Source organism: Pseudochaenichthys georgianus, chromosome 14, assembly GCF_902827115.2.
Source record: "Pseudochaenichthys georgianus chromosome 14, fPseGeo1.2, whole genome shotgun sequence".
NCBI lineage: Eukaryota > Metazoa > Chordata > Actinopteri > Perciformes > Channichthyidae > Pseudochaenichthys > Pseudochaenichthys georgianus.
In genome coordinates this window covers 19,191,894-19,218,249 of record NC_047516.1, presented here as the reverse complement: position 1 = coordinate 19,218,249, position 26,356 = coordinate 19,191,894, and the positions used below count along the sequence as shown (strand labels likewise).

Sequence of the window (26,356 nt, the reverse complement as noted above, 5' to 3'; positions counted from 1 at the left end):
TGCTTTCAAGCAGAACAGGGGGAAAACAAGCTTAGCGGAGTGTTTAAGTGTTCGGTGTAATGACGTACAACGGCCTCGACAACTTCTGTAGTCCTATTCAGCCACATGTTAACAACCATCGCTTTTCAGACACGTAAACTCCTCAGAAATCACCAGTGGGGTCACTGCTGATGTATTTAATGTCGTAGAACAAAACGTGATCCGTCTCTTAAATGTGTCTCAACCACCGACCTGATTTCCAGCTATTTTCCTAAATCGCGTTGCTTTTTGTCAAAGGAACCGGAAGTGGTAGAAATGCTAACTTACTTCCGGGTTTTAGGACGCGTCACTGTGGCACTCTATTCAAAAGAAATACAAAAAGACTTGGTTTTGCTCTAACCTTTCCTGGATTGAATCCACTTTTTCCTGGATCTTATCAGAGTTTGCATTACTGTCATTAATGAGGCGCCGTCCAGCCTCCCCCACACCATGTATCTTCTCCTCACTGGCCTCTGTGGTGGTGAGGAAGTCCTCATGCTTCTTAATGGCCTCCTCTGCTCCCTGAAGACTGGTAGGCATCTCTGTGTGGGACAGCACATACTCCTACACACACAGAGGAGAACAATGTTGTTTAAAAAAAAATTGAAACATGATTTATTTCAATAAAGTTTTGTGGCACAGCATTTCATTGTATGTATTTTCTCACCTGGCTGTTGAGGAAAGCCTCCGCCTGCTTTGCATCTCTCAAGAACGTCTGGAAGTCAAAGGCTTGGGCCAAAACGCTGTGACGGTTCTCCCACATACGACGCAGCTCATGCCATCCAGTGTCCAGAGCCTGGAGCCTCTGGGCCAGGAACATGTACTGGGCATCCGTCTGACCTCGGGTGACCTCCTCACCGACATCCCTCATCTTCTCGTAGTCTTCCTTATAGTTATCCACCTCGTTCTTGATATTCTCGTGCTGGGTTAGCAAACTCTCAGCCTCCGTCACAGAGGTGGGGATGTCCTCTGAGGCCACGGCTGTCTGGGTGCGGGACAGCCAGGACTGGAAGTCATCCAGATCCCTGAGGAAGCCCTGCAGCTTGCTGGCTTCGCCCAGCGACTCCTCGCGCCGCTTCATGGTGGCGTTCAGCTCCTCCCACACCTCTTGAATCCCTGCCAGGTGCCCTTGGATCTCTCCGGCCTGATCTGGATGTTCCTCGGCCAGCTTTTCAGCTTCAATTTTCATGTCATCTAATTTGCCCTGAAATAGATAGATAGATTGATAGATAGAGATAGATAGATAGAGAGATAGATAGATTTAGAGAGCGATAGATAGATTGATATATAGAGAGATAGATTGAGAGAGATAGATTGATTGAGAGATAGATTGAGAGAGAGATAGATAGATTGATAGATATAGAGATAGATTGAGAGAGAGATAAATTGAGAGAGAGATAGATTGATAGAGAGATAGATTGATAGAGAGATAGATAGATTGATAGGACATGAAAGAAATATTAAACATAGATTTGAAGATGATTTCCCCCCACCTAACGCCCAGATCTCATCCTCACTTCCATTTTTTCACTTGTTTAATCTGTCAAAATTCACATTTTAAAGCACTATAATACCAATGAAATGTATTTTATTATGATGACAACATACCTCGTCATAAAGCTGTAATAATGTCTGATATCTGATCATTTCTGTTCTGTTCCAATAAGTCACAGCATGCAACCTCTCCATACCTGAATGGCCTCCAGGTCCCTCTCCATGCCAGTGAGTTTGCGTTGCAGTGCCATCACTCCAGCCAGGTCGTTGCCCAGGCTCTGGGTGGATTCAATCACTTTGGTCTTTTCCTTCATCCATGTCTGGATCTCGTTACACTCCAAGTGGTAGTTCTGGATGTTGAGAGCCGATTCCAGGGCAACTTTCTTCTGGCCAGCCAATTTTTCAAACTCGTTCCATCTACGGACGACACCAGATGTAGGATTCAAATGCTAACTAGAGCTTGCTCAGTACAATTATATTTAAGTGAAAGGAGTGGATTAATGAGGCCTAATATGTTGGCTCTGACCTGTCGTGCAGTTGGTCTCGTGTCTGGTTGATTTGGTCTTTTTTGCAGTTTTCGGAGCTCAGCAGCTGCTCGGCCACCTGGTTCACATCAGTGACACGAGTGCCTAGGTTGTTCATCTCAGGTTCCAGTGTCTCAAATCTGCAGCCATAAATATAAACCAAGCATCAATTCAATCATTCTGAAAACATAATCTAATTTAGACGTTACATTACATTACATTACATTGCATTTAGCTGACGCTTTTATCCAAAGCGACATACAATAAGTACATTCGACCAGGAAGACACAACCTTGAAGAAAACAGAATCATATAAGTACATCAGGTTTCATAGAGCCAAGTATTTCAAGTGCTACTCAACTGGCTATAGATAAGCCAGTCCTTTATTAGTATATAAGTGCTCTGTTAGCAGTTCTTTGTTAGTAATTCTATTGCTCGAGGTGGATTCGAAAGAGATGAGTTTTCAGTCTGCGCCGGAAGGTGTGTAAGCTTTCTGCTGTCCTGATGTCAATGGGGAGCTCATTCCACCATTTTGGAGCCAGGATAGCAAACCCACGTGTTTTTGCTGATGGGAACTTGGGTCTCCCTCGCAGCGAGTCGTTTGGCTGATGCAGAGCGTAGAGCACGTGCTGGGGTGTACAGTTTAACCATGCCCTGGATGTAGGAAGGGCCAGATCCATTTGCAGCATGGTACGCAAGTACCAGTGTCTTGAAGTGAATTCTAGCAGTTACCAGAAGCCAGTGAAGGGAGCGGAGGAGCGGCGTGGTGTGGGAACATTTAGGAAGGTTGAAGACCAGACGAGCCGCTGCATTCTGGATGAGCTGCAGAGGTCGGATGGCACATGCAGGTAGACCAGCCATGAGGGAGTTGCAGTAGTCTAGGCGTGAGGTGACGAAAGCCTGGACCAGAAGCTGCGTCGCTTTCTGGGTCAGCTGGGGACGTATCTTCCTGATGTTGTAAAGCGTGTATCGGCAGCAGCGGGTTGTAGCAGCAATGTTTGCAGTGAAGGACAGGTCTAGGGTCACAACCAGATTCCTTGCAGTCTGGGTCGGGGAGACAGCAGAGGTGCCGATGTTGATAGTCAGGTCAAGAGTGGGACAATCTTTTCCCGGAAGGAAAAGCAGTTCAGTTTTGTCAAGGTTGAGCTTGAGATGATGAGCGGACATCCACTGAGAGATGTCAGCTAAACAAGCAGAGATGCGTGCGACGACCTGGGTCTCTGAGCGGGGAAAGGACAGAATTAATTGGGTGTCGTCAGCGTAGTAGTGGTATGAAAAACCATGCGGGCTAATGACAGATCCGAGCGAGTTTGTGTACAGGGAGAAGAGGAGGGGACCAAGAACAGAGCCCTGAGGGACCCCTGTAGTTAATTGACAAGGGTCGGACTCGGACCCTCTCCAAGTTACCCTGTAGGTACGGTCTTTGAGGTATGAGGTGAGGAGGGAAAGTTCTTGGAGAGTGCGAAGGAGGATCTGATGGTTCACCGTGTTGAATGCAGCAGACAGGTCCAACAGGATGATGACAAAGGAGAGGGATGCTGCTTTGGCAGTGTGCAGTTCATCAGTGACAGCAATGAGAGCAGTTTCTGTGTTCTCACGTTACATTTCAGCAGATATGAAAACTTCTTGTGAGAGGGAACAGGGACATTTTGTATACTTTTAGGAATAAATTAGAGCTACCAAATGTGTGTTTAAATGGTTATAGCATTTTTTCAATTAACATTTTCTTTGCAATGTCATAACACTAACTTATGTGTTTGATTTCACAAAGGAAATTATTATTATGTGTTCTGAGTTATTATTTCACACATTTCCTAGGGATAAGAACTCAGCTTGTGTCTTATAAATGTAATATTTTCTTTATAGAGTGAAGCGTCCTAAAATCCGGAAGTAAACTTCTTCCGGTTCCTTCGACAAAAACGCAATGCAATTTCTCCATAGTATTTTGGAAAATAGTTGGAAATAAGGTTGTGGTCGACACACATTTAAGAGACGGATCACGTTTTGTTCAGCCGGATAATATCCACGTGTCTATCCTACTTTTATAATTTTCGAATCATAAATGTAATCGCCAGAAGCAAAATGCTAACGTTATGCTATAAACGAACTACAGCAGGGTTGCTGCTTCAACGTCACGCCAACTTAAGATCCATATTCAAAACTACAGATTCTAAATTGTACAAGTTGAAGCGTTTGTTTTAACAGTTTGCAGGAGGCAGGTACTTGCCGGGGGAAAACAAACTTAGCGGGAGTGTTCACGTGTTCGGTGTAATGACGTACAACGGCCTCGACAACTTCTGTAGTCCTATTCAGCCACTTGGTAAAAACCATTGTTTTTCAGACACGTAAACTCTTCAGAAATCACCAGTGGGGTCACTGCTGATGGATTTAATGTCGTAGAACAAAACGTGATCCGTCTCTTAAATGTGTCTCAACCACAGACCTGATTTCCAGCTATTTTCCAAAATCCTATGGAGAAATTGCGTTGCTTTTTGTCGAATTGCCGATTTGACAATCGGAAGTGGCCAAATGCTAACTTACTTCCGGGTTTTAGGATGCGTCACTGTGGCACTCTATTAGCATTCTTCCCCTCCTTTACCCCATGACTGACCTCTGCTGCACCACCTCTAAGTCCTCTAGTTTGGTGGGGATCTCCATGCTGTGTAACCACTGCTCCTTCTCCTCCACCCACAGCTGGCAGGCACCAGCTTCACTGAACATGCGGTAGAGGGCCAGGGCGCCTTCCAGAGCCTGGCGGCGAGCTACTGACAGATACTCCAGTTCTTCAAAGCGCTGCTCAATAGCAGGAAGGCGACCCTCCACCTACAATCAGCCACAAACAATAATTTAGTACTACAAGCAGCATGTCATCACTGAAGAAGTATGAAAAACAAAGCACACATACCTGAGGGATTGTTAGATAGGCCTCTGGCATTGCTTGGACCTGCTCATGCATGGAGTCGATGCCGGGGCGGTGACTCTGGATCTCCTCCTCGATCTCCCTCTGCTTGCGGGCAATGGTTGTGGTGGAGAACTCATCGTGGCCCACCTCCTGACTGGACACCTGTCTAAGTGTCTCCATGATCCATACCTCCATGTCATTAGCATCTGTTTGAAACTGCTGCAGGGCCACAGCTTCCTTGAGGCTCTGCTCTCTAAGCTTGGTTGTCTAGGGAGTAGATAAAGTGAAAAGATTACAAACACAAAAAAAGAATATTTGGAATAGCTTTATTATGTATAGAGACTGTGATATCCACGCACCTCCTCCAGATGTGCCCACTGTGCATGGATGTCTTGAATCCTCTCGGTGACCTCTGGGGCTCCAAAGTGTCCCTCCTCAACCAAAGCTTCTCCGGCAGCGATGCTGTTACTCAGGGGACCATAACGGGCTGCCATCTCATCCGTGAAGGCTTCATGTTTGCTGAGCAGGTGAAGGGCAGAGGTGAGGTCACGGCCACACTCCCCACTCGCCAGGATCTGCTCCTGCTCTCTGATCCAGGCTGCCTCCTCTCCAATATCCCACAGAAACTGCCACAGACGGCGCGACTCCTCCAGGCAAACTTTGCGGTTTGCAGCAAGCTGACCGAGTTCTTCATAGGCTTGACCCAGCTGGTCGACCTTCTCACTAACTAGCCCCGGCTCACACGGTTTGTAGGCTGGCATTTGAAAAAGGTAATGAAATTGCGCCCACATAGGTAAGACTTAAGCTGCACGTTCTGCACAGGGAATATGTTAAAAACCTGTTAAAGGACTCACCCTGTTCATAGGAAGTGAAGCGCTGTGCAGATCCCTGGACCACCTTGATCCTCTCTGCCTGAGCGGATATGTCCGCTTCTACCAGAGTGTGTTTCTGCAGGAGGTCTAAAACATCATGCAAATGTTTGCCGCTGTCCTGAGACTGCAGACGACCCTGAAAAAGAACACAGAAGAAAGGAATATTTAGTTATTTCATCTTTAAAAGCAAAACATTTAAAGGTCCCATGTCATGGCCATTTCTACTGATCATAATTCCATTGTTGAGGTCTACTAGAATAGATTTATACTGTGCAATTTTCCAAACTCACATTGGTTTCTCATACAGGATCTCTGTATAGTATGTGTATTCACTCTCTGTCCTAAACGGCTTGTTGAAGCTCCTGCCCCCCCCCCCAGCCCAGTGGCAGTCTGCGAGACACAGCGAAAGCCAGCCAGAAACACACACACACCCGCAGCCTGGCTGGGAGTTTGTGTGTGTGCTCAGGCTGAGTTCTGCGGTGTCTCGCCGACCCCACACCAGTGAGCCAGCTCACACTGTCCCGCTCCTCGCAGCAGCGAGCCTCGCAACGTCCCGCCGAGTGTGTGTGTGTGTGAGGAAGTCGTTACGTTACGTCACTATACCCAAATACGTCACTATACCCAAGAAGTAAACAATGGAAAAAGAGAAATCTCCAACGAGGCGTTCTGGGGCAGCACAGACAGGTATTTTCTGTGTTAGAGTTTTACTCGCTACAGGGTGTACTTCGAGGGTTTGTGACTCTGCAGACTGTTTACATGCATAAAAAGCTACATAACACACAAAGGGACGGGTAATAACTGGAAAAGCATGACATGGGTCCTTTAATCCTCCGACCAAAAAAACTATTATAACAGCGGATAGAATTTCAGCGAGCTGCATCCTCAGACCATTAACCTGAACACACAGGGAGCCTGAGCCTTGGTTCTCAAACCACAGCTGAGAGAATTCCTCTATCTGAGCCATTAGAGCAGAAGACCATTATATCACGACACCACACTGTGCTAAAGCCACAGTAAAACAAAGACATCATATTCTCTCTACAAGCATTCTCATTATATAGTAATGGCTGATTACAAACCAAGACATTAACAACATGATTCTAGTAACCACTGAAAATTACAGAAGCAATGAATCCATCCATCTAATTCTTCTTCTCCTCATTAAATTAAAACAATTCTTTGTTAGTTAGTATTAATGATAAGAGTACCAAATAAGATATAAGCTATATTTGGTTAAAGGTGTTGAGAGGCAAGCATGTTAGTATTTTAAACAGATGCCTTATATATGGATGTTCACAATTTGAAAACAAGTAAGGGATAATGTGCAGCGACTTGGTCATTATGGGGAAAAGAAGAATTTCTCCATAATGACCAAGTCGCTGCACATTATCCCGCTTATTACATGGCCACATTCTCAACAAAGTAACGACATGACTCCCAATATGAATTGAAATGCTTTTATGGATTTAGAAAATGTTTTTATTGATTTACAAAATAGTTGTATGTATTGATTTAAATTGACATGCATCCGCTAAGAAAAATAGTCCGTTGTTACCGTTTGAAATACGTAGCAACGGCAGGAAGGCGGAGCTTTTTGATTACAGATTTGAAAACATCGTTGCTTGCTTTAAAAGTAGCACAATTCATTACGTCAAACCTTGGAAAGTATCTAGATATCCCTGCCCTAATGCCAAAGTAACTGGCAACTGAATATGTTTTGCGGTTTGATGTCTACGTCTGGACCGCTGCGTAAAAAGGAGGGTTTCTGCCCGTTACTTCTCCCCTGTTTTCTTGTCGCTCTTGTCTTGTCAGTTCGAAAACTGCATCCAGTTAAATCGACCGAACTTCTTTGTGCAGATGTGAGCGTCCTTAACAACGGTCAATACGTGCTTGACGGCGGTCTGTACTACTGGATTAACAACGTGTCACGTGTTCTGAATTGACCAATCAGAATCGAGTATTCAACTAAGACATGTAATAATTATTGATAAAAACACACATTTTAACCAAGATTTAAGCATGCAAGGAGAAAAATAAACACTCCTAGTGGTTGAAGTCTAGCCACATTCAGTAAAGCTAATTACTGCCGTTAATGATGCACTGATTAGCACAGACACTAAAGCTGCCATATGTGAACAACGACTCACTTCATTGAGAGGATTAGAACATTCCTTTGTGTTGATTAAAAACAAAGCCAACAGAAAGAAGAAATGCACAGCAGGGGGTCAGTACCTTCATGTCTGCCATCCAGTCCATAATGTAGCGCATCTCTTCAAACAGTCTCTGGAGGTCACGATGGGCGTTCAGCCGCTCTCTACGTGCGGCCAGAAGCTCTTTCAGGTATTCCCAGAGTCGGAGCACGTTATCCCTTCTCGCAGTCACACGCCGCACATCATGGTATCTCTCGGCTTCCAGCTCTTTGGCAACGGACTCCACAGCAGCCACGCGTTCCCAATAAGCCCCGATGTCTGTCTCGATGGCTTCGTGTTTACGGGTGGCAGCTTCCACGGCTCCCAAGTCAGTCCCAAAGTTATCCTAGTGAGAGAGATGAGTGAGCTTATCACATTAAAACTATTCAATGTATTCAGACAGAAATAATAAAGCATCTCCAGCCATATATTTGTGTTTTTGTTGATTGAATCAAATCTAGTTTGACTACCTGAGACACCAGCCTCTGGTTCTCACTCAGCCACGTCTCCCGCATAGCTGCTTTGCGGTCAAAACGTGCAGCGAGCATCTCCAGCTTCTCCTGGCGAATCAACTCATTCCTCAGAGCCAGCTCTCGTTCGTGTTCTGCCTTTTCCAATCGCTCCCATGCCTGCCACATGTATAGAGAAACAGTTGGTTACATCTTGCAACTAGGAAACATATACTGCATACACGATGAGGCCGAATTGTAAAACCCAGTTTTTAGATGATAATCCTGCGGGCTATGAAAACATTCAGTCGAACATTAAAGGTCCCATGTCATGGCCATTTCTCCTGAACATAATTGTTGAGGTCTACTAAAATAGATTTATACTGTGCAATTTTTCAAACTCACATTGGTTTCTCATACAGCATCTCTGTATAGTATGTGTATTCACTCTCTGTCCTAACGGCTTGTTGGAGCTCCTGCCCCCCCCCCTCTCTGTGAGCCCAGTGGCTGTCTACGAGACAGCGAGACCCAGCCCGAACACACACACCCGCAGCCTGGCTGGGAGTTTGTGTGTGTGCTCAGGCTGAGTTCCGCGGTGTCTTGCCGACCCCACACCAGTGAGCCAGCTCACAGTGTCCCACTCCTCGCAGCAGCGAGCCTCGCAACGTCCCGCCGTGCGTGTGTGTGTGAGGAAGTCCGCGGATTGGTCCAAACGTAAAGGCTCCACGGACGTTACGTTACATCACTAAATATGTCACTGTACCCAAGAAGTAAACAATGGAAAAAGAGAAATCTCCAACGAGGCGTTCTGGGGCAGCATAGACAGGTGTTAGAGTTTTACTCCCTACGGGGTGTACTTTGAGGGTTTGTGACTCTGCAGACCGTTTACATGCATACAAAACTTCATAACACACAAGGGGACGGGTAATAACCAGAAAAGCACGACATGGGAACTTTAACAATTTCCCCAGAAGCATACTTGTGTTGATTTGATGACATTATTAAACATGAGTTTCATATTTCTAGAGGGAAAAGCATTTGTAGCACGTTATACCGCAACCCGTACCTTATTGATGTCAGAGATGAGTTTGCCCTCTCTTGGCATGTACACTTTCTGATTGTTGGCTCTCATCTTGCTCCGAATGGTAAAAAGGAGAACCTCCAAGTTCCCTTTCTCTGTAAATCTGGGGAGACAGACACCTTGGTTTAACATTTTGGAACAACACACTATGGATTATATTGGACAACAAGCAGATTGTCATTCATTGTGTTTATGTTAACCCAGCCTTCTGTTACTCACTTGGGGGGTTTCTCCACAGTCCGGTATGAGTTGAACGCCTGGAGCTGGTTCTGCACAGCATTCAGTGAGTTTGCTAGCTGCCGATCGTTCAGCGTCCCTATGGTCTGCTCAATCCACTGCAGCAGCTCTGAGGCAAGGGACTCATACTTGTCTATCAGCTGGTCAGCCTCAATAGCATAGTCCAGTACCTGCAACAGAGAGGGATCTGTGAATCAAGGCAACTGGTGGGCATCTTCCCATGAACTGTACATGTACCCACTGTTTTTAAACATGCATACACTGTCTCATGGAGAGATACCGCAGGTGTTTCCTTCCTGTAGCGGTCAGACTATACAAACAGCACAGCCCCTAGCTGACCCCCCCCCCCTCCCACACACACCACAACACAGACTACATCACCCCTTGCTGCTAAATACTAACAAACTATGTGCAATATATAAATGCCGTTAATAACTGTGTCATATATACTTTGCTGCTAAATCCTTAGAACTGTTACAAGGTGTGTATTTTGTAAATTGTGTAACTTGCTGCTGTTAAATACCAACCACATACGTGCAATATGTGCTAGATGTGCATATAGATGACGTTAATAACTGTGTATTATATACATGGCTGCTAAATCCTAAGAACTTTTACAGGATGTGTATTTTTTTTTAATTATGTAACTTTTTATTATATCATAACTTAGTACTTTTTTTTAAATGCATGTCACATATTTAACATATGTACCATTAAGCTGTCTGTGGCTCTTTTTCCTGCTGTAACTACGCACATTTCCCCTCCGTGGGACTAATAAAGGTATTCTGATTCTGATACACAGAACAAAGCAAACCTTTCCAACACGTTTGCCTTCCACAGCCAGGGCTTTCATCTTGGAGAAGTAATGGTAGTAGGTCGCCACATAGGTAATGATGGACTTTTCATCTGGCTGATCAACATTAACATCTGAAATTAAAAAAAGATAGTATGGTCTAGGGCCGTGCGATTATGGCAACAATCATAATCACGATTATTTTGGTCAATAATTGATATCACGATTATTAAAAACGATTATCCATTTACTTTGAAAACATCCATTTATTGATAACTTTTTTTTTAACAATATGTTTTTAACAGTTGATTACCCTGAACTTTAAGTATAATTAAACTGAAAAACCAATATAAAAATAAAAAAAGCGTTTTATTTCGATTACGTTGTTTTCGCAATCGTTGCAAGCCAAAATCGTAATCGAGATTAAAATACAATTAATTGCACAGCCCTAGTATGATCCATTTGCAAGTGAAAGAACCTAAACTAGGGTTGCATGATATTTTTTTTAAAATGTGAAATTAATGACAAATACCAGATTTTTTTAAAGTGTTCCTTTTTTATCAGCGACACATAAGGTGTATCATGATGTGGTACTTTACGCAGCAGGCTCTGCTTTAAAACTAATCTGCAAATCACAATGTAATTGCTGAATGACATATTATGACTTCATCACTTCACCTTTTAAATGTCAAGTTTTAATAAGTTGATTAGGTGCTAAAATGGAAACACCATTTTTTTGTGATGTCAGTGTAGCTGACATGTGATGCTGTGTTGCCTAAACTAGAATTAATTCCAGTAATCCTGAACAGCCATCTATCTGTTCAGGCAACAGGCCCCAGTTCAGTGCCTGTGTGGACAGTGTCGTCAGTGTGACTTGTGATAGAAATGCTTCATGTTTTTGTCGAGGCTTCACCCACTCACCTTCTGGGTCCAGCAGCTTAGTGAGTCCCAAATCCTTCTCAGCCACATTGAAAGCATTCTGGAGATTGTAGTGAGCATTGGACCTCTTCAGGTTGTCAAACTCAATCACGTCAGGTCTGCAATGACCAGGGAACATTTATGGTTTTAATATTAACGGATTGTAAAGTAGGGTGCAAGCCATTTGCAATATTTCTCAGGTTGACAGACAGTCATTTTATTAATGAAGAGAAAACACCTTGTGCACTCAACTCCAATGCATGTGTTTGTTTAAAGACCAGGGTGCATTAGATAAAGCATTGGATGAAAGAATAGTCACATGCATGCAAACAGGATTTTTATTTGTGGATTAGACGAGATGCTTCTGCCAAGTATTGCTTATTGTTGCCTGAGCCATGTTTTTATGTTGGGCCTTCTTAAGAATTAGAGGGGTGAACAATTGGTTTGGGAGCTTATATATAATTAAACTTCATTGAATAATAATCAAGAACTGTTGTTCTCAAAATATGGGTTTTGTTATAAAGCTTTGTTGGGTAAACTCCCGTATTATATATCTGCTCTCTGATAACACAGAGAGTTGCAAGCAGCTATTGTCTGAGAACGCATGATGTAGTCTTGTTAGATGTGCCAAGAGCAAGGACTGTCTTAGGTAAGACAGCTTTTATGTGCGCAGCTCCACTTGCTTGGAACAATCTTCAGCAACAATTGAAACTGAGCAATCTCATTCCTCTGCATGTTTTTAAAGCTAGGCTAAATGAAATGCTCGTTGATACTATGGGCACTTGTAAATGTCTATAACTATGTAAATGTATCCTGTAAATATAATGTATAATGTCCTTTATTGTTTTATGTTTCATGTGGAACCTATATGCTGCAGGTCTCCCTTGAAAAAGAGATCTATGATCTCAATGGGACCAATCTCGTTAAATAAAGGTTTGAAATGAAAATGAAATGAAAAATGAAATGGGAATGAGCACAAAATCCAAAAGTTTGAATTGTACAATAATCATGGTTCTCCAGCATGTTCTTAATTCAATAGACTTAAAGTGCACCTGTCATGCTATTTTTAGGCAATAGCATAGGTCTCAGATATATACATATACAAATATATAAAAAACATGTCTATGAAGTGTTTTTGCTCAAAATACCAAACAGATCACCCATTCTAGCCATGCCTCATATCCCTATATTTCACTTCATGTTTCAAAAGTGCTGATTTTGGGAATAAAGCTTTATAAAAAAAAAATGGATAAAAAAAAAAGAGGGGGCTGAGCTCATGCGGGACCCGGCAGCTACCGTCTAAACTAAATACTGCGGTGATGAAACGCCATATCATGGATTATCAAGGATTCTCTCTGAAACAGTATGGAGCTCAAAGGCTTTCTCTCTTGCTGGTTATACCACAAGGTGAGTTCCTTTTTATTTCCTGCTTCTTCACACACATGCTCTATCCAGTACAGGTTAGCTCTGAGTGTTAGCGATGCTAATGTGAACACCGACCATGTTGCGTCCAAAACAGTCGGGCATTGTTTCTGATAGCAACGTTTCTGATATGGCCGTGGGTCCACATCTCCGATATTACGTCATATTGGACGCAAATCTGGATCAGCTCCCCGCTGTACCCCCGTTTTTAGAGATGTGGGTACGGAGGAAAAGAGAGAGGGTTTTATTTTCTGACGCTGCGTGAGTTCCCTGACACACCGGGGACACATCTTTATGTATGAAAGACATCAAAAAGTGCATTTTGCATGATATGTCCCCTTTAAGGAATTTTCTTACAGTTACTTTAACAATGTAAGGGAAAAAACTCTTTGCATACTGTAAATGTTTGCTTTGTTGCCTCTTCTGAAGTTTGCAAAGAAACCTGATCATGTAAATGGCAGCGTCAAGATTTACATGAAGAGCTCATGGTTCAGTAACTCTAACGAAAGCAATGTTTGCACTCATGGTTCAAGTATCACCTCAGACATTCAATGTATTGAACAGCAGGGTGTGCACATGAGTAATCAAACATGGCTCATTTTTGGAAATAAGTGGGTTATTATTTCTGTGATCTAGGTCATCTTACACCCTATTTTATCTTCAGCCTTTAAGCCATACTGCAGACGTATTGAAGGATGGGAGGAGTATGAGGGGACCTAAATGGAAAAGGGGATAAAAACACCCCTGAGAGGTGTGATGCTTCTGCGACAGGTGCATTAGGTTAGGGGAGATAAAAGACGGGGGGGGAGTTACCGGACACCTTTTTGATTTCCAGGATGAGTATCTGAAATCCACACTTTAAACAAAGGACCTGTTATTAATTATATATACGTGTGTGCCTAACAGGGGCCAGTTTTACTGTAGGAGCCGATAACATTGAGTACAGGAAGAAGTCAATGACCTGTGTTTGTGCACGATGGCACTGAACGCCAGACCGTCTCTCCAGCTGGTTGTGAAGTTGTGGATGTTGACATTGGGGTATCTGCAGAGGCCAGAGCAGAAGTCATCAATCATTAACTCAACACAGCACAAGTCAGTGGCCAATGCAGTAGAACCAAGTAAAGCATACATGGTGGAATATGGTAAAACATGTGTAATTGAGTCCTCTCTCTCTCCCTCTTCTCACCCAGCAGTTTTCATTTGGCACCAAAGCAGCAGGGCTTCTTTAGCTGACTTTCTCTCCTTGTTGTCCCCCGTCTCCACACTGATGTCCTGGATCTGTGAGCGGAGCAGAACTCGCAATATTATAACTGTAATTTATTTTCTGTTAGTATATTATAAAAACGTTCAGAACAGGGGCCACAAATTGACAGGCAATGACTGTGAGTTCATGAAAAGCATGAATACTGTTTTAACCTTTTAAACATTTTGTGAGTTTGCCTAAGGACGGGCTTCATGCAGAGACCTGATGTCCCAAAGGCTAAATTCTCTCTTTGAAAGAGGTAAAGCAATGTGGCACGCGCTCCACTTAATATGCTTTATGTGTTACCTGGAAGCGAAGGATGATTGTCCAGATGAGACCCAGCGTGAGACGGTGATTACCATCCACAATGTCATGTGAGCCCATGTTTTCGAGATGGACTTTTTGCTCCTTGAGAAACTGCAGGGCTTTATCAACATTCTCCAGGCAGTGGATACGCATGCGGCCCTTTGTGGGCTTTGGCTGTGGGGAGCAGAAGAAAAACAAAGAAGACAAAAGTTAGATGTATAGACGAAAAGGGATCCAAACATACATTAGGACATCAGCAATTTCAAAAGAGAAGAACAAGAAACAGGGGGAGAAGTAAATCACACTAAAATAAAGAAGAACTGGAGCGCATGATTTCTCCTTCCTCGTGGTGCTGTCTGAGGGTCATGGCCCCTCAGGGCTTGGGTCAGGGTTAGGACAGAGGGGGGGGGGGGGGGGGGGGGGGGTTCTGTGTGTCTGTGAGATACTGACCAGCTGTTCTCCAGAGAGCACTTCCAGAAGGCGGATGAGCATGCGGCCATCGCGGAGGTCGGTGTACAAGTCCCCGATGCGACTGGTCACCCGGCCCAAGTGAGAGTTTACCCATTTGGTGAAGGTCTTCTTCTGCACTGCTTCACGCTCATCTGCAAAGGACACAACAGAGAGGGAGAAATGCTGAAGTTACATCACTGATAACTGAGACGCCACTGGCTTGAGTGTCATTGTTGTTAGAAATAAATATTAACAAGGATTACATTTTGCTTTAAACAAACACCAACACAGTCAATAACCAAGATTAGCCCTGAGCGGGAAATCACAAGGACTTCAGCCTGTGTCGTGAGTAGTTCATTTTACAGATAAGCTGTACCATTACGTCTCTGGGATCACTGCATTGACAGCTTAGTGAGAGGTGTTCACTCTTCAGACCAATGTTTACTGATGGCTCCGCTCATGTGTGCTATGCTAATTACCCTGATTATGTGCGTTTAGATGATAAAAGTGACAATTCTAAATTGTCCGAAAAGGCAATTATACGAGTGGTTTCTTTATTGGGCCGGACTTAAAAAAAGAATCACAATATATTAAGCTGTAACAGCAGCTCAGACATATGGGCCAGGGGAGTAAGAAGCTAATCCTGCTCTGCTACCTAACAAGGTGACCTCCTTTCTAGGACACAAGGTCTTTCTGCCGTTTGAAAACACTATTCTAGCATTGTAATTAATGCAATGTCCACACAAGCCCATGCAGAAAAAAACAAAACGGAAGTAAAGAGTAAATAGATCAGAGGAACGGCTCTGTAATAATTAGGTCAAACAAACAAAGCCTACAACAAAACATTCAAAATAGCAAACCCTTCATATTTTCATTTATATTACTTCACAAACCAAACCTAAAATAGCCAAGCGTTGAGTAAAGCTGTATTTTAAGTGTTCAATGTATATAGCTTTATGATAAGGATGTCTCCTTCAAAGCAGCTTAGTGTTACAACATAAACCTGACATCTCCATCTTATGTAATACCTATGGTGGTTAAGAACAACAGAAGGTACAAATGCAATTGATGTTGCAGAAAGAAGCATTAAGGTATCTGGAAAAGATGTATTAATATAAATGTCATCATTATTCAACTATGTAGTAACTACCTTAGTGCTACAATAGTTACTGTGTAAAGGCCACACTATTCAAAGCTGAGACTTTCAACCCAGAGGCAAGGTGCAAGTATCTTGGCAGTTCATGTAACAGAAGGAGATTGTGAAGGTCAGCCATTTTAATATTGCGATCTTAAAAAGAGATTCATGAGATTAAATTACAAGGTTGCTGTATTATGACAGTTCTATTAGAAAAACTATAAAAATCATTAGGATGCCCACACATCTCTTGTGGAAATTGAGTACAGTATCATACAAGAAGTAGCATAAGTGGCTTAAGAAGTATAACAAAGTTATCACGGTGTTCATATATTTAAGTCACTCCAAAATGTGCAAGCAATGTGAAAGACCTAAAGAAAGCATGTTGTGCAAATAACCACTCTGCCAACTGTCAGATTTTGAAATGTCATGCAAGCCTTCAAGGGTGAAATAACGATGAACCTGTTGCAAGCTAAAGGTACCCCCCCTGTTTCTATACCGTACGAGAGTTTGAAATAAGTAATCCAGATAGCTCCTAGTAATGATTAAACAGCAAATGTGTTGGGACTGTCAGGTTTATATTATTCAAATACTTAATGCCATACAGCCATGACCTCTGTATTTGACCTTTGATTTAGGAACCAGAGTATAGCAACAACTTAAAATCGAAATAATGAAATAATACCTTGTTTTCATTATGCCCTTTCTTACACCAGACTTCAAAGGAAGCTTGATAATTGTGTTCAAAAGGTAAAGTATCATTTTCGGATTATGCCTCACTCTTTCCTCCCTCACTCATTTCCTGTATAAGAGCTTGGTAACAATTGAGGACACATGCAGATACTAGCACATGTTGAACACACAGCACATGAACTATCCCAATGAGATGGAGAGAGATAACAGTTAACTGGTGCAATAACAGACTTGAGTTGCACATTTAAAAAATGCACTTCAGGAATGCTACTACTGCTTTTGTTCTGTGGTGTCTTGTCATGTTTTCCGCGTGGCATAATGGACTGGGGTTACGGCTTTTTGTTGTGTTGCATCACGCTTTATGAAAAAGCCCTCCACAAAGTGTCGTCGTGTGCTTCTAAATCTCCACACACGTTTTTATTATATAGTTATACCAATTGAAGGAGCTGTGTGAAGGATTTGGTTATGTCCTCTACATTATATTCCATTTCTGCCGATAGCCAATAGATCTAAATCTAACACAGTGTACCTTTAAGGAAAGTGTTGATTTATGAATGTCGAGCAGGTGTGCCTATGATCATGGCCTACAGGCATATCGGGAAGGTTACAACTGTGGCAGAGACATGTCTTTTTCTCTGCTATCCCTGCCATCAGCCCTTTAGTCTGGTGGCAATTGAATTTGTGCTTTTTCATGGTTCACCTAAACTCAAGGATATCGGACAAACATGAAAGTGTTATAGCATCACACTCTAGTATTGCTCAAACAGCCCTGGTACAGTAGATCCTCTACTTACTGTGGGTGTCCTGGTTGTTTTTGGATCATTCAATTTTATCACATTTTTATTTAAACTTTCCAGATTATGCTCTCCAAAAGCACCACTATAACACATTATTTTATTCTGTATTAAAAAAGAACCACTAAGTTATTTGAAGCTGGTTAATGAGCCAGCAGAGGTGGATTACCCTGGCAGTGGAGGAGCCTACATTCCTCCTGACACTTGGTCGTGTTGTGACAGAGCCCTGCACTGAGGAGGAGGCAGTGGGGCAGGGGTCCTCAAGAAGAAATGCTGCAACACTGCTAGGGCTTCGCTGCTAATTATAAGGCAACTGAACGAGAACACTGGAGAGACAAACACTGCAGAGACAAACACTGCGTCTGTCTGTGAGCTGTTTGCTCATTATGGCTAGCAAACACAAACTTGTCATCAGTGCGGCTACAGTGGAGAAGGTAAAAAAAAACGGTGCAGCTGTCTTCTAGAACACTGTGACATTTATGGATCATGTTTTTTGTAGATATGTCAACTGTAATGTTTTTACATGTGCCTCTTAATGGTTCATTATGTTTGTACTTACCTGTAAGAATGCTTAGCAACAGAAAGCGTGTTTATTGTTAACAGAGAGTACGGTCATGGCTGAAGGTGAGAAAAGAAACTGAGACTATGCTTCCTTTATGTCAGATGTATAACGCCATGCAAAATACCTGCAGAGCCTGCCAACATTTCTACACAATTACACAATAGAGGACAAGAGAGAACAGTGGGAAAATATGAGCTTTGGAAAGCAAGCCTAGTAATTACCAGTAAATCTTACTAAATCTGTCATAATCTTAGCTTTTTTGCCAAAAAACCCACAATAATGACTTTTCTACACCAGCTTTGAAACATGGACAATTCAACACAACAGTTTCCTTACACACATTTGTGCGATAGATGAGGGCTACAAGCTGTGATACAATACAAATGTGGACAATCCTTTTATCCAGCTCAGAATATGTATTGGCTTCTCCGAATACTATACGAATTTTCTAAACTATGTTTAATGTGGATTCAAAACCGTAATAAAACGACCTCTTCTCTCTCAGCTCTACCTTCCCTCTGCCTATTTGAGTGTGAGGTGGAAAAACAAGTGTGTGTTTCTCTCCATTGTTTACTAATGGCAGATCTGAACTAGTGGTTAGAGGCATCATTATATGTTTCAAAAGCATATTTGGGCATGTCCAGTCCCTTTGAACATGTTTGTCTCTGGCAGTAAGCTTTAAGTATATGCCAGGGTGGGAGGGGAGGGGAGGGGAGGGGGAGGGGGGGTTGAAGGTAGTGAGGTTTAGTTCGCTGCTACTCTCCGATCTGCAAGTAATCTGAGCAAAAATGCCACCTGTCTGGTGATAAAATGAAGACACCAACAGTGAGTCGCTGAGCCGAGGAACACACATATCTATAAAGGAAAACAATATATCTATGCATCAGAACAACATGTGTATGGATAAGGACAAAGAACAAGTCCACATTAGGTGTACGTTTGCATTCTGGTACATATTGAAAAAATGCAAACCCATTTGAACCCTGTCCTGTACATATTGTTTAAAATCACTACACAGACTGATTTCTGACATGTCAGACAGTGTGCAACGTCATTGAGACAGAATCTTGTTTGATAGGAAGGGGTTCTGCTAGCACAGTGTAATTTAGTTTAAGACGAGGGCAACTAGACGCTGTCGCCTACCCATATTTGTCAGCGTTTTTCTGGCTACCAGTATGCATAGCACTTATTTACTGATAGCCCCTATACTGCTCAAATGTACAAAATGGTAACAAATATTAGTAAGTGCCAGCGGTTGGGTTGAGGGTAGGACTAAATACAAAGACATTTAAATCACTTAATAAATTCATAACAACTCTAATGGTGGTTAATCAACATTAGTTAGGGATTGTTCCAGGTTTCACTGTTAACCTGCAGTGTAACTGTTTGAATGAAGCTTAGGCACATCTCATTGAAAAGTGTGCCGTGTTGTTTTATGCACAGTAGACAATAGCCCACTACAAGATGTCCGCACTGCTCCTTAACCCACGACCGTGCCCTGACACCGTCTGTCTATAATAGAGGCAAACATATGCATGAGTGGGGGAGAAGTTCTGACAGAGGGTCAGAGTCTTCCTTGTGATTCACCCTATTAGAGGTCTCCTATGTTGCTCACTGAATCCTTCATCCCTTCGCAGGCTTGCATGACACTGCACTTCGGCTCCCAGTGGCGTTATTTCAGCACAGAGGACAAATAGCGACTCCGACCATAAATAACTTACCAAGGTAAGCACTTCACAAAGTAGCAACAAATGCACACCGCATATTTTATACACTTTTCAATTCCCTGACCATTCATTCTCAAACACATGGGACTAATGTCTAATGATTATTTTAAGACCACCAAACATGTAAGAAGCTTTCAGAGAAGATATAGAAAATGTGAGCACATGCTGGTAATCATTAACTGCTTCTAATTTCATTTCATATCGTGCCCAGGTCATGCCTTCCTCCTTAGCCATTGCTGGTTCCCTTTCTAGCCTGGTCGAAATGCCCTTGACTTCGTAAACTCTTGACATCCGGTCTCTCAGCCAGCCTGAGCTTGTGTAATAAGTGCCTATGGTCACCCCGTCCTCAGAAAGAATGAGCAAACTGCTTCCATCAATCTGTCTGCTTTAATCTGCTTAAAAGACCTTATCTTGGACATTCCCACAGACAAGATTATGGTTTTATGCCAAAGGGTACAGAGAAAACACCACTCAGTGGGAGTCTGACTTGTCTTGCTTTCAGCTCTGCTCTTACTTGTATTATACATTTTACAATATATAAAACATGTTCAATATATTTAAATTGCAACAATAGCAAGGTCAAAAATGATTTACTTTTAAATGTTTGCTAAACTGAGTGCAAAACATGCTTTAAATTACAGTTAGCAAAGACTAATTAAAGGATGACTCAAGTGTTCATTATAATGTCAGTGATCAGATAACCACATTGTGGTAGATGTGTATGTATGAATATATATGTAGGTGTACAGTAGAAAATACATATAAGATGCAGAGATATACATTTGATTTGATCAGGGTACTTACTAAGACTATTCGTTGTGTGTAATTCTGCAATCACTAAGTATCATGAGATTTCTAACGTTTTAGCTGAAACTAAAGCTCAAGAATCCATTCCCCAACCATCAGCCACCAAGTGTTTTGCTGTCTGAGATTACAGAGTAAAGCCAAGGCACTCATTAGAGAACGAACTTTACATCTTGGATTTTAGTCTGTTATTTGTTTTAATGAACAATCGTACAGTCGGGAGAAAATACTTTGAAAAAAAGCTTTGTGGTAAGTGGTTACTATTCTGTATTGACACCATTAGGTGGTTTAGTTAAGAGTCAACTACGGTTGTTGAGCGTGACATAAAATGGATATCTTATGCAAATCAAACAATGAAAAAAAGCTCTACGCCTGTTGTATGTGATTTCTTGTATTCATAAGCTTGAGTATATTTGATTGATTGATGTACAAAAAACTTTAGCTATTTCAGAGAGTCCTAATGATCAACCCTCATGTTTATCTTTGTGTATTATATAATTAAACTTTAAGGTTACAATATCTACTATTCCTTCAAAGTCAACAGCAGCCTTAGTTATATAAAAACGGTATAAAGTAAGAAGCAGTTTAGAAAAAACTATAGCCACAGGATATCATCTGACTGCATGTCAAATCATTGAGTACAAATATTATTTCACATATCTCTGCAGCAAATGGGAAATGTACCCTCAGTGTACTACCTATTACATGTCTATGGAATTTAACCAGGCATGCCTGCATATCATTAGACAAAGTGTGCAAAACAAAGTGAGAACAATGGCACTTAGAGATGCACATGCTTTGACATTTCTCTCAAGAAAAGCGGAAGTGCCCTTCCTTTGCTTATGACTTTGAAAGTAGGCCTGTGGTAAAACCGACGCCTTGCCACATGTGGCATGAGTTATTTTTACACATTTAACAGTTTGAGGTCACTAGTATAGAAAGACACTGTTTGGCCTAACTTTGTTCTTAAAATGACAAAACAGACAGGAGGAATCTGATAGAGACCTCTCTTAAAGATATGTCATCTTTTTTTTCTATATTGGCAGTGAAAGTACTGAACCCTTCAGGTCATGCTCCTCTGTGTCATCTGCAGCTGTGGCTGATAATGGAAGAGATAGGGGAGGAGGGGACGGGACAAGGCCAATCCCATGAGAAACGAGACACTCACCTCACCTCACAGCCATAACATCTGGACACAGAAAGTGTGTGAAATGTCAACAGGACAATAAATGTCCTACAGCCCCCAAAACAGCACTATCCAGTTACCCTTCCAAGAAGGAAACTGTCAATGTTGGTAAAACTGTAAAGACAAAAAAGGCATTTTGTGTGTGTGTGTGTGTGTGTGTGTGTGTGTGTGTGTGTGTGTGTGTGTGTGTGTGTGTGTGTGTGTGTGTGTGTGTGTGTGTGTGTGTGTGTGTGTGTGTGTGTGTGTGTGTGTGTGTGTGTCTTTGTATGTATAGTGAACCCTCACCAGGGTAATGTGACTCTGAGTTACAGCTGGGGGCCACCAGAGTCAGAGCTTTCACTAGGAGTGTAAATATTAAGTTACAACATTCAATTCATAGTAGGCCACTGGACCTTGAAACCTTACCCAAATTCTACATTGATCCCTTTCAATGTCAATTCAAATTCTTTAATTTAGTATAAAAACTAGGGCCGGGACTTTAACGCGTTAATTAAGATTAATTAATTACACAAAAATTAACGCATTTTAATCGCACTTATTTTTGCACAGCGGAACGTTTCTCACTTGATGAGTTTCAGGCGTACCGATTATAATGGAGCACCAACTAACGTTCATGACTTCAGCATGGGCCTTCAAACAACAACAAACCACGGTGAACAATAGTCAAACATGAACGAACAAGCTGATGAGACCGCTTTGGTCGGCCCCGTGGATGGGAAATTTTGTTTTAAAAAACGGACGGATGGAAGCGTCGACAAGAGCACGGTTGTGTGCAAATTATGCAAACATAATTTGCATATCACCGCAGCACATCAAGCCTAAAGTATCACCTAAATGCAAAGCATGTAGCAGCTAGCGTGGACGTTAGCCCGACTCCGAGTGCAAGGAACCACACCCTGACCCAACCCACACTCAACCAGATGACTGGTTTCAGGGCCAGGATAAGTAAGTCCACGTCTGAGAAAATAACCAACTCACTGGGCTCGACATTAAGGACTGCCCGATGGCCATCTAGTATTTAGCTCGGGCAATGAAGCCTCACCTGCTGGTTGCCCGATCTGGCAATCTATTATGCCAGTATCATGCAGCTCGCGGATCCAGTAATGAGTGACCCGACAGTAAAACTAAACATATCTATAACTCGTTTAGGTAGTTTGAGAGGTAATTAAAATAGCTACGTGTGATATTCTAACCTGAAGTGTGTGTTTTGTTCCGCTCACCGCTGCATGTGGTTATGCAGAGCTGCGTGTCGAGTCTCGACTCGTCAGCAGCAGCTGATCTCTCTCCCGTCAGATTAGACTTCACTCGCGTTTATGTCCATATCGATCAGATCCAGCTAGTTCTAGCTAATGATATGACTACCTGCTTATTAAAAGACAACTACACAATAAGTGTCCCTATGCAACTGGATGAGGCCACAAAGTATAGCGCAGCATTATGCATTTGTTTACATGCCCACCGGAACCCCGAGGCATTACCAACAGATCAACGCACAATCAACCCATACAGGACATCTCTTTCTCCACATGAAGTGTTAGACATTAGAGTTGACTATTCTTGTCTGTCACATACTCTTCTTGTCTGTCACATAAATGGCGCAACTGAAGCGGTATTGCTCTAAAGGGAAATTATTTTGACCGAAGATATTTAGATTTGCCGGCTAACGGGAACTCTGACGTGTGCTTCGCGGATGCGCTCGGCTCCTCGACTGCTGCTCGGGTCTGCTCGGTCAGCTTCCGGATGAGGAGGCATTCGTTCGACCAATTTACAGTAGTTAACATTACAAACATTTTTAACAGGGGCCATAATAGTGTAAATAATATTTGTTTTGGCAGTTATAACTGAATGTAATGTTTTCTACTTTTTTCCATCTGGGAAGGCATTTGCCTTCATCAGATGGAAAGTGTTTTGACCAACAACTTAAGTATTTCTTATAGCTATGCAGGGCATGCAAGCGAGCAAACAAGAACAAACAAACAAGTGAAATGAAGAATAAAATTGAAATTGTACAATATAATATTGTGGTGGTTCATCTTATAATTCAGTCTAGAGAATGCACCAGACAGCATCTAAGACCTGCAAAAATCAAAATTTTCTAGGAGGACGGAGGCCCCCCAAACCCTTCGTGCCATTTCGTCCGTGTGCATTTTTCAGGGCAATCTCTATTGGGCTCAGGGCCATCTGTAAATTAGCTTAGATGGCCCACAGGGCCATCTCCCAAAATCCTTAATGTCATGCACTTGGACTTGCACTTGGACCACTTGGAGTAAAATCCATGTGAAAATTGCTTCTCACTGTTCTCAGGTCAAATATGTATATTTGATTAAAAATTCGATTAATTAATTACAAAGCCTCTAATTAATTAGATTAATTTTTTTAATCAAGTCCCGGCTCTAATAACAACAAAACATTCCTGATCTAGACAGCAGAGCATTCAATGAGAAAGAATAAAAAAAGCTAGCATCACCTCTTAGTTGTGGCTTTAGAGACCAAGAATTCAGATGGACATGAAGGAAAGAAGGACTGTTGACTTTGACATTTCTGAATGTGTCAAAGTGCGCTCTATTTGCATAAAGCATACTGCTAATGCCAGCCGAGTGACGCAAACAAATGGAGTCCAAAGCAGTTGACTCAGAGGGTGCGTGTATCGGGGATGGTGACCCTGTAGTCTAACATAACCCACTGTATTTATTTATTAACTAGGACATCAAACAAAACTGATAATGTATTTATCTTGGCACCAAGATCAACGGAATTATTAGGAAGTATTAGGCAATAGGAAGGCGGTTTTTTTAACTCACGAGGCACCATAAGATTACATAATAGTGTGGATAGTGTGATTTGGGAAACTAGAGCCAAGGTTTGAAAAATATGTTTCGTCTCTTTATATTATTCTAAGGGTTAAACTATAACGTTATTATGGGTTGAAAAAAACAGGCTATAAAAAAACAAAAAGCAAATGTCCCTCCATCTGTCAATAAAGACTGTTTGAATCTCCCAGAGATGAAGGCTTTTCCTCCTCTCAGTTCAATATAACCAGTGTTCCATTAAACCTGTCTCCCTTGGCCTTAGTTATTTAGTTACCTATCATTCACCACTGAGTCAGACAATGCTAGTGTGTTCAGTGCATTCATTAATGGTAGAAGTCTGTAAAATAAGTCTGTACCAAGTTCCAGGCACGAAACATAAATGAGATATGTTATTGTTTTTTAGATTTTCTCCTCAAGTCCCTCTAAGATGTTAGAATGGAAATCAATTGTATGTTTGAGAAGTTGGTAACCGCTGACCTTGTACTTACAGCTTGTAAGTGGAAACATATTTAAACTGAAAGTAAGCAATGTATGGTTTGGTGTACAAAACAATTTTGTGAATGCTTTGCTGTGTGAATGGGACAACAAACATGCATTTTCTGTAGCATCAGCATAAATCATGGTTTAACATAGTGAGGCAGAGCGGGAGTGACACAAAGAATGAGCCTCAAGTGTAGTCAAACTAGAAATACAAGTGGGTGTTGCCAAAATGTGTTTGTGTCTGACTGAGTATGTCCGCGTGAGTATATTTACAGCAAACTCCATCCAGAACATAACCATGCACAGATGAAACACAAAGTATGTAATCACTCATCGAAAATTCCCCATCTTTAAGATAGTATTCATAAATACAGTTTTGTTTTTGAATGAACCTCATTTCATCATATTCTTGTTTGAGGGAAGTGGGAATATCTCTTGTCAGCGTACATTTAGTGACTGATCTCTGACCCCCATAATTACACAATGAGTTAAAGGTTTTCTTGCCTGACAAGTTGGAAAGGACGTGGAGGTATGTCCTCGCAGCTTCTTTGAGTGTGAGGTTGCCCAGCTGAGTGTGACAGTGTTGTGAATCTTGTATATTATTTGTAATACAAAATGGTTATTATCTACACTCAAGAGCTTGTCACTGCGGTGTAGACATATTTGTATCCATCACTTCACATGTACTCAGACATATGAATACATGTCCTTTAGCAGACTAATCCTCCGTGGCAATGAAGATATTACTAAAATTGGAGGTAAAATAAGAATGTCAAACACGCAGAGAGAATAGATGTGCCCCTCAAGTAAACCCTAAGATGAGCTCTCCTTTCCAGACAGCAACCAGGGAGGGACCGGAAACTAGCAAAACACTATGATCTTCATGCAGACTAGCACCAACTGGTAGTTTAATAGACTATTGCCCTACACACTCAGCTACTGCTAGTACCTTATCTCATGGGCAATGACCAATGGGTCTAAAGCTCACAGGAACAGGCCACATGGTAATAGAGTCTAACAGATACATGTGTTGATCAAACAAAAATCTTGACCAAGTAAAAAAGGTTTTCTCCATATTGGTTTTCAATTTGAACACCAGCTTTTTAGCCAAGAAACAGAGGGGTGAGTTACAAGATTCCCTTACAATTAATCGCGGGGTTGCACTTTAGTTACCACATCATTTCCTAAGTCCTATGTTACAACCAGTGGTCTCTGTGATTCCTGTTTGCAGGACCTCACAGGCTTTAGCCAGAGACAGAGCGGTTCA

General features: G+C 42.1%; 1 protein-coding gene across 8 annotated transcripts in view; it reads right to left on the bottom strand.

Moving 5' to 3' along the window:
* sptbn2 (spectrin, beta, non-erythrocytic 2) overlaps positions 1 to 26,356 on the bottom strand; it is a 61,417-nt gene that overhangs the window by 17,510 nt on the left and 17,551 nt on the right. For 7 of the 8 annotated variants that reach the window (XM_034099247.2, XM_034099249.2, XM_034099251.2 and 4 more), the window contains 18 exons: positions 14,899 to 15,050; positions 14,449 to 14,622; positions 14,086 to 14,177; positions 13,861 to 13,941; positions 11,481 to 11,596; positions 10,581 to 10,693; positions 9,749 to 9,936; positions 9,515 to 9,632; positions 8,470 to 8,628; positions 8,043 to 8,345; positions 5,793 to 5,946; positions 5,298 to 5,692; positions 4,942 to 5,205; positions 4,648 to 4,859; positions 2,039 to 2,176; positions 1,710 to 1,929; positions 686 to 1,222; positions 380 to 582 (listed from right to left, as the gene is read on the bottom strand). In XM_034099247.2, the coding sequence (XP_033955138.1) occupies positions 380 to 582; positions 686 to 1,222; positions 1,710 to 1,929; positions 2,039 to 2,176; positions 4,648 to 4,859; positions 4,942 to 5,205; positions 5,298 to 5,692; positions 5,793 to 5,946; positions 8,043 to 8,345; positions 8,470 to 8,628; positions 9,515 to 9,632; positions 9,749 to 9,936; positions 10,581 to 10,693; positions 11,481 to 11,596; positions 13,861 to 13,941; positions 14,086 to 14,177; positions 14,449 to 14,622; positions 14,899 to 15,050 (3,619 nt within the window). Of the gene's footprint in view, positions 1 to 379; positions 583 to 685; positions 1,223 to 1,709; positions 1,930 to 2,038; positions 2,177 to 4,647; positions 4,860 to 4,941; positions 5,206 to 5,297; positions 5,693 to 5,792; positions 5,947 to 8,042; positions 8,346 to 8,469; positions 8,629 to 9,514; positions 9,633 to 9,748; positions 9,937 to 10,580; positions 10,694 to 11,480; positions 11,597 to 13,860; positions 13,942 to 14,085; positions 14,178 to 14,448; positions 14,623 to 14,898; positions 15,051 to 24,266; positions 24,310 to 26,356 lie in introns of those variants that run through there. The other variant, XM_034099255.1, reaches the window with a different exon arrangement.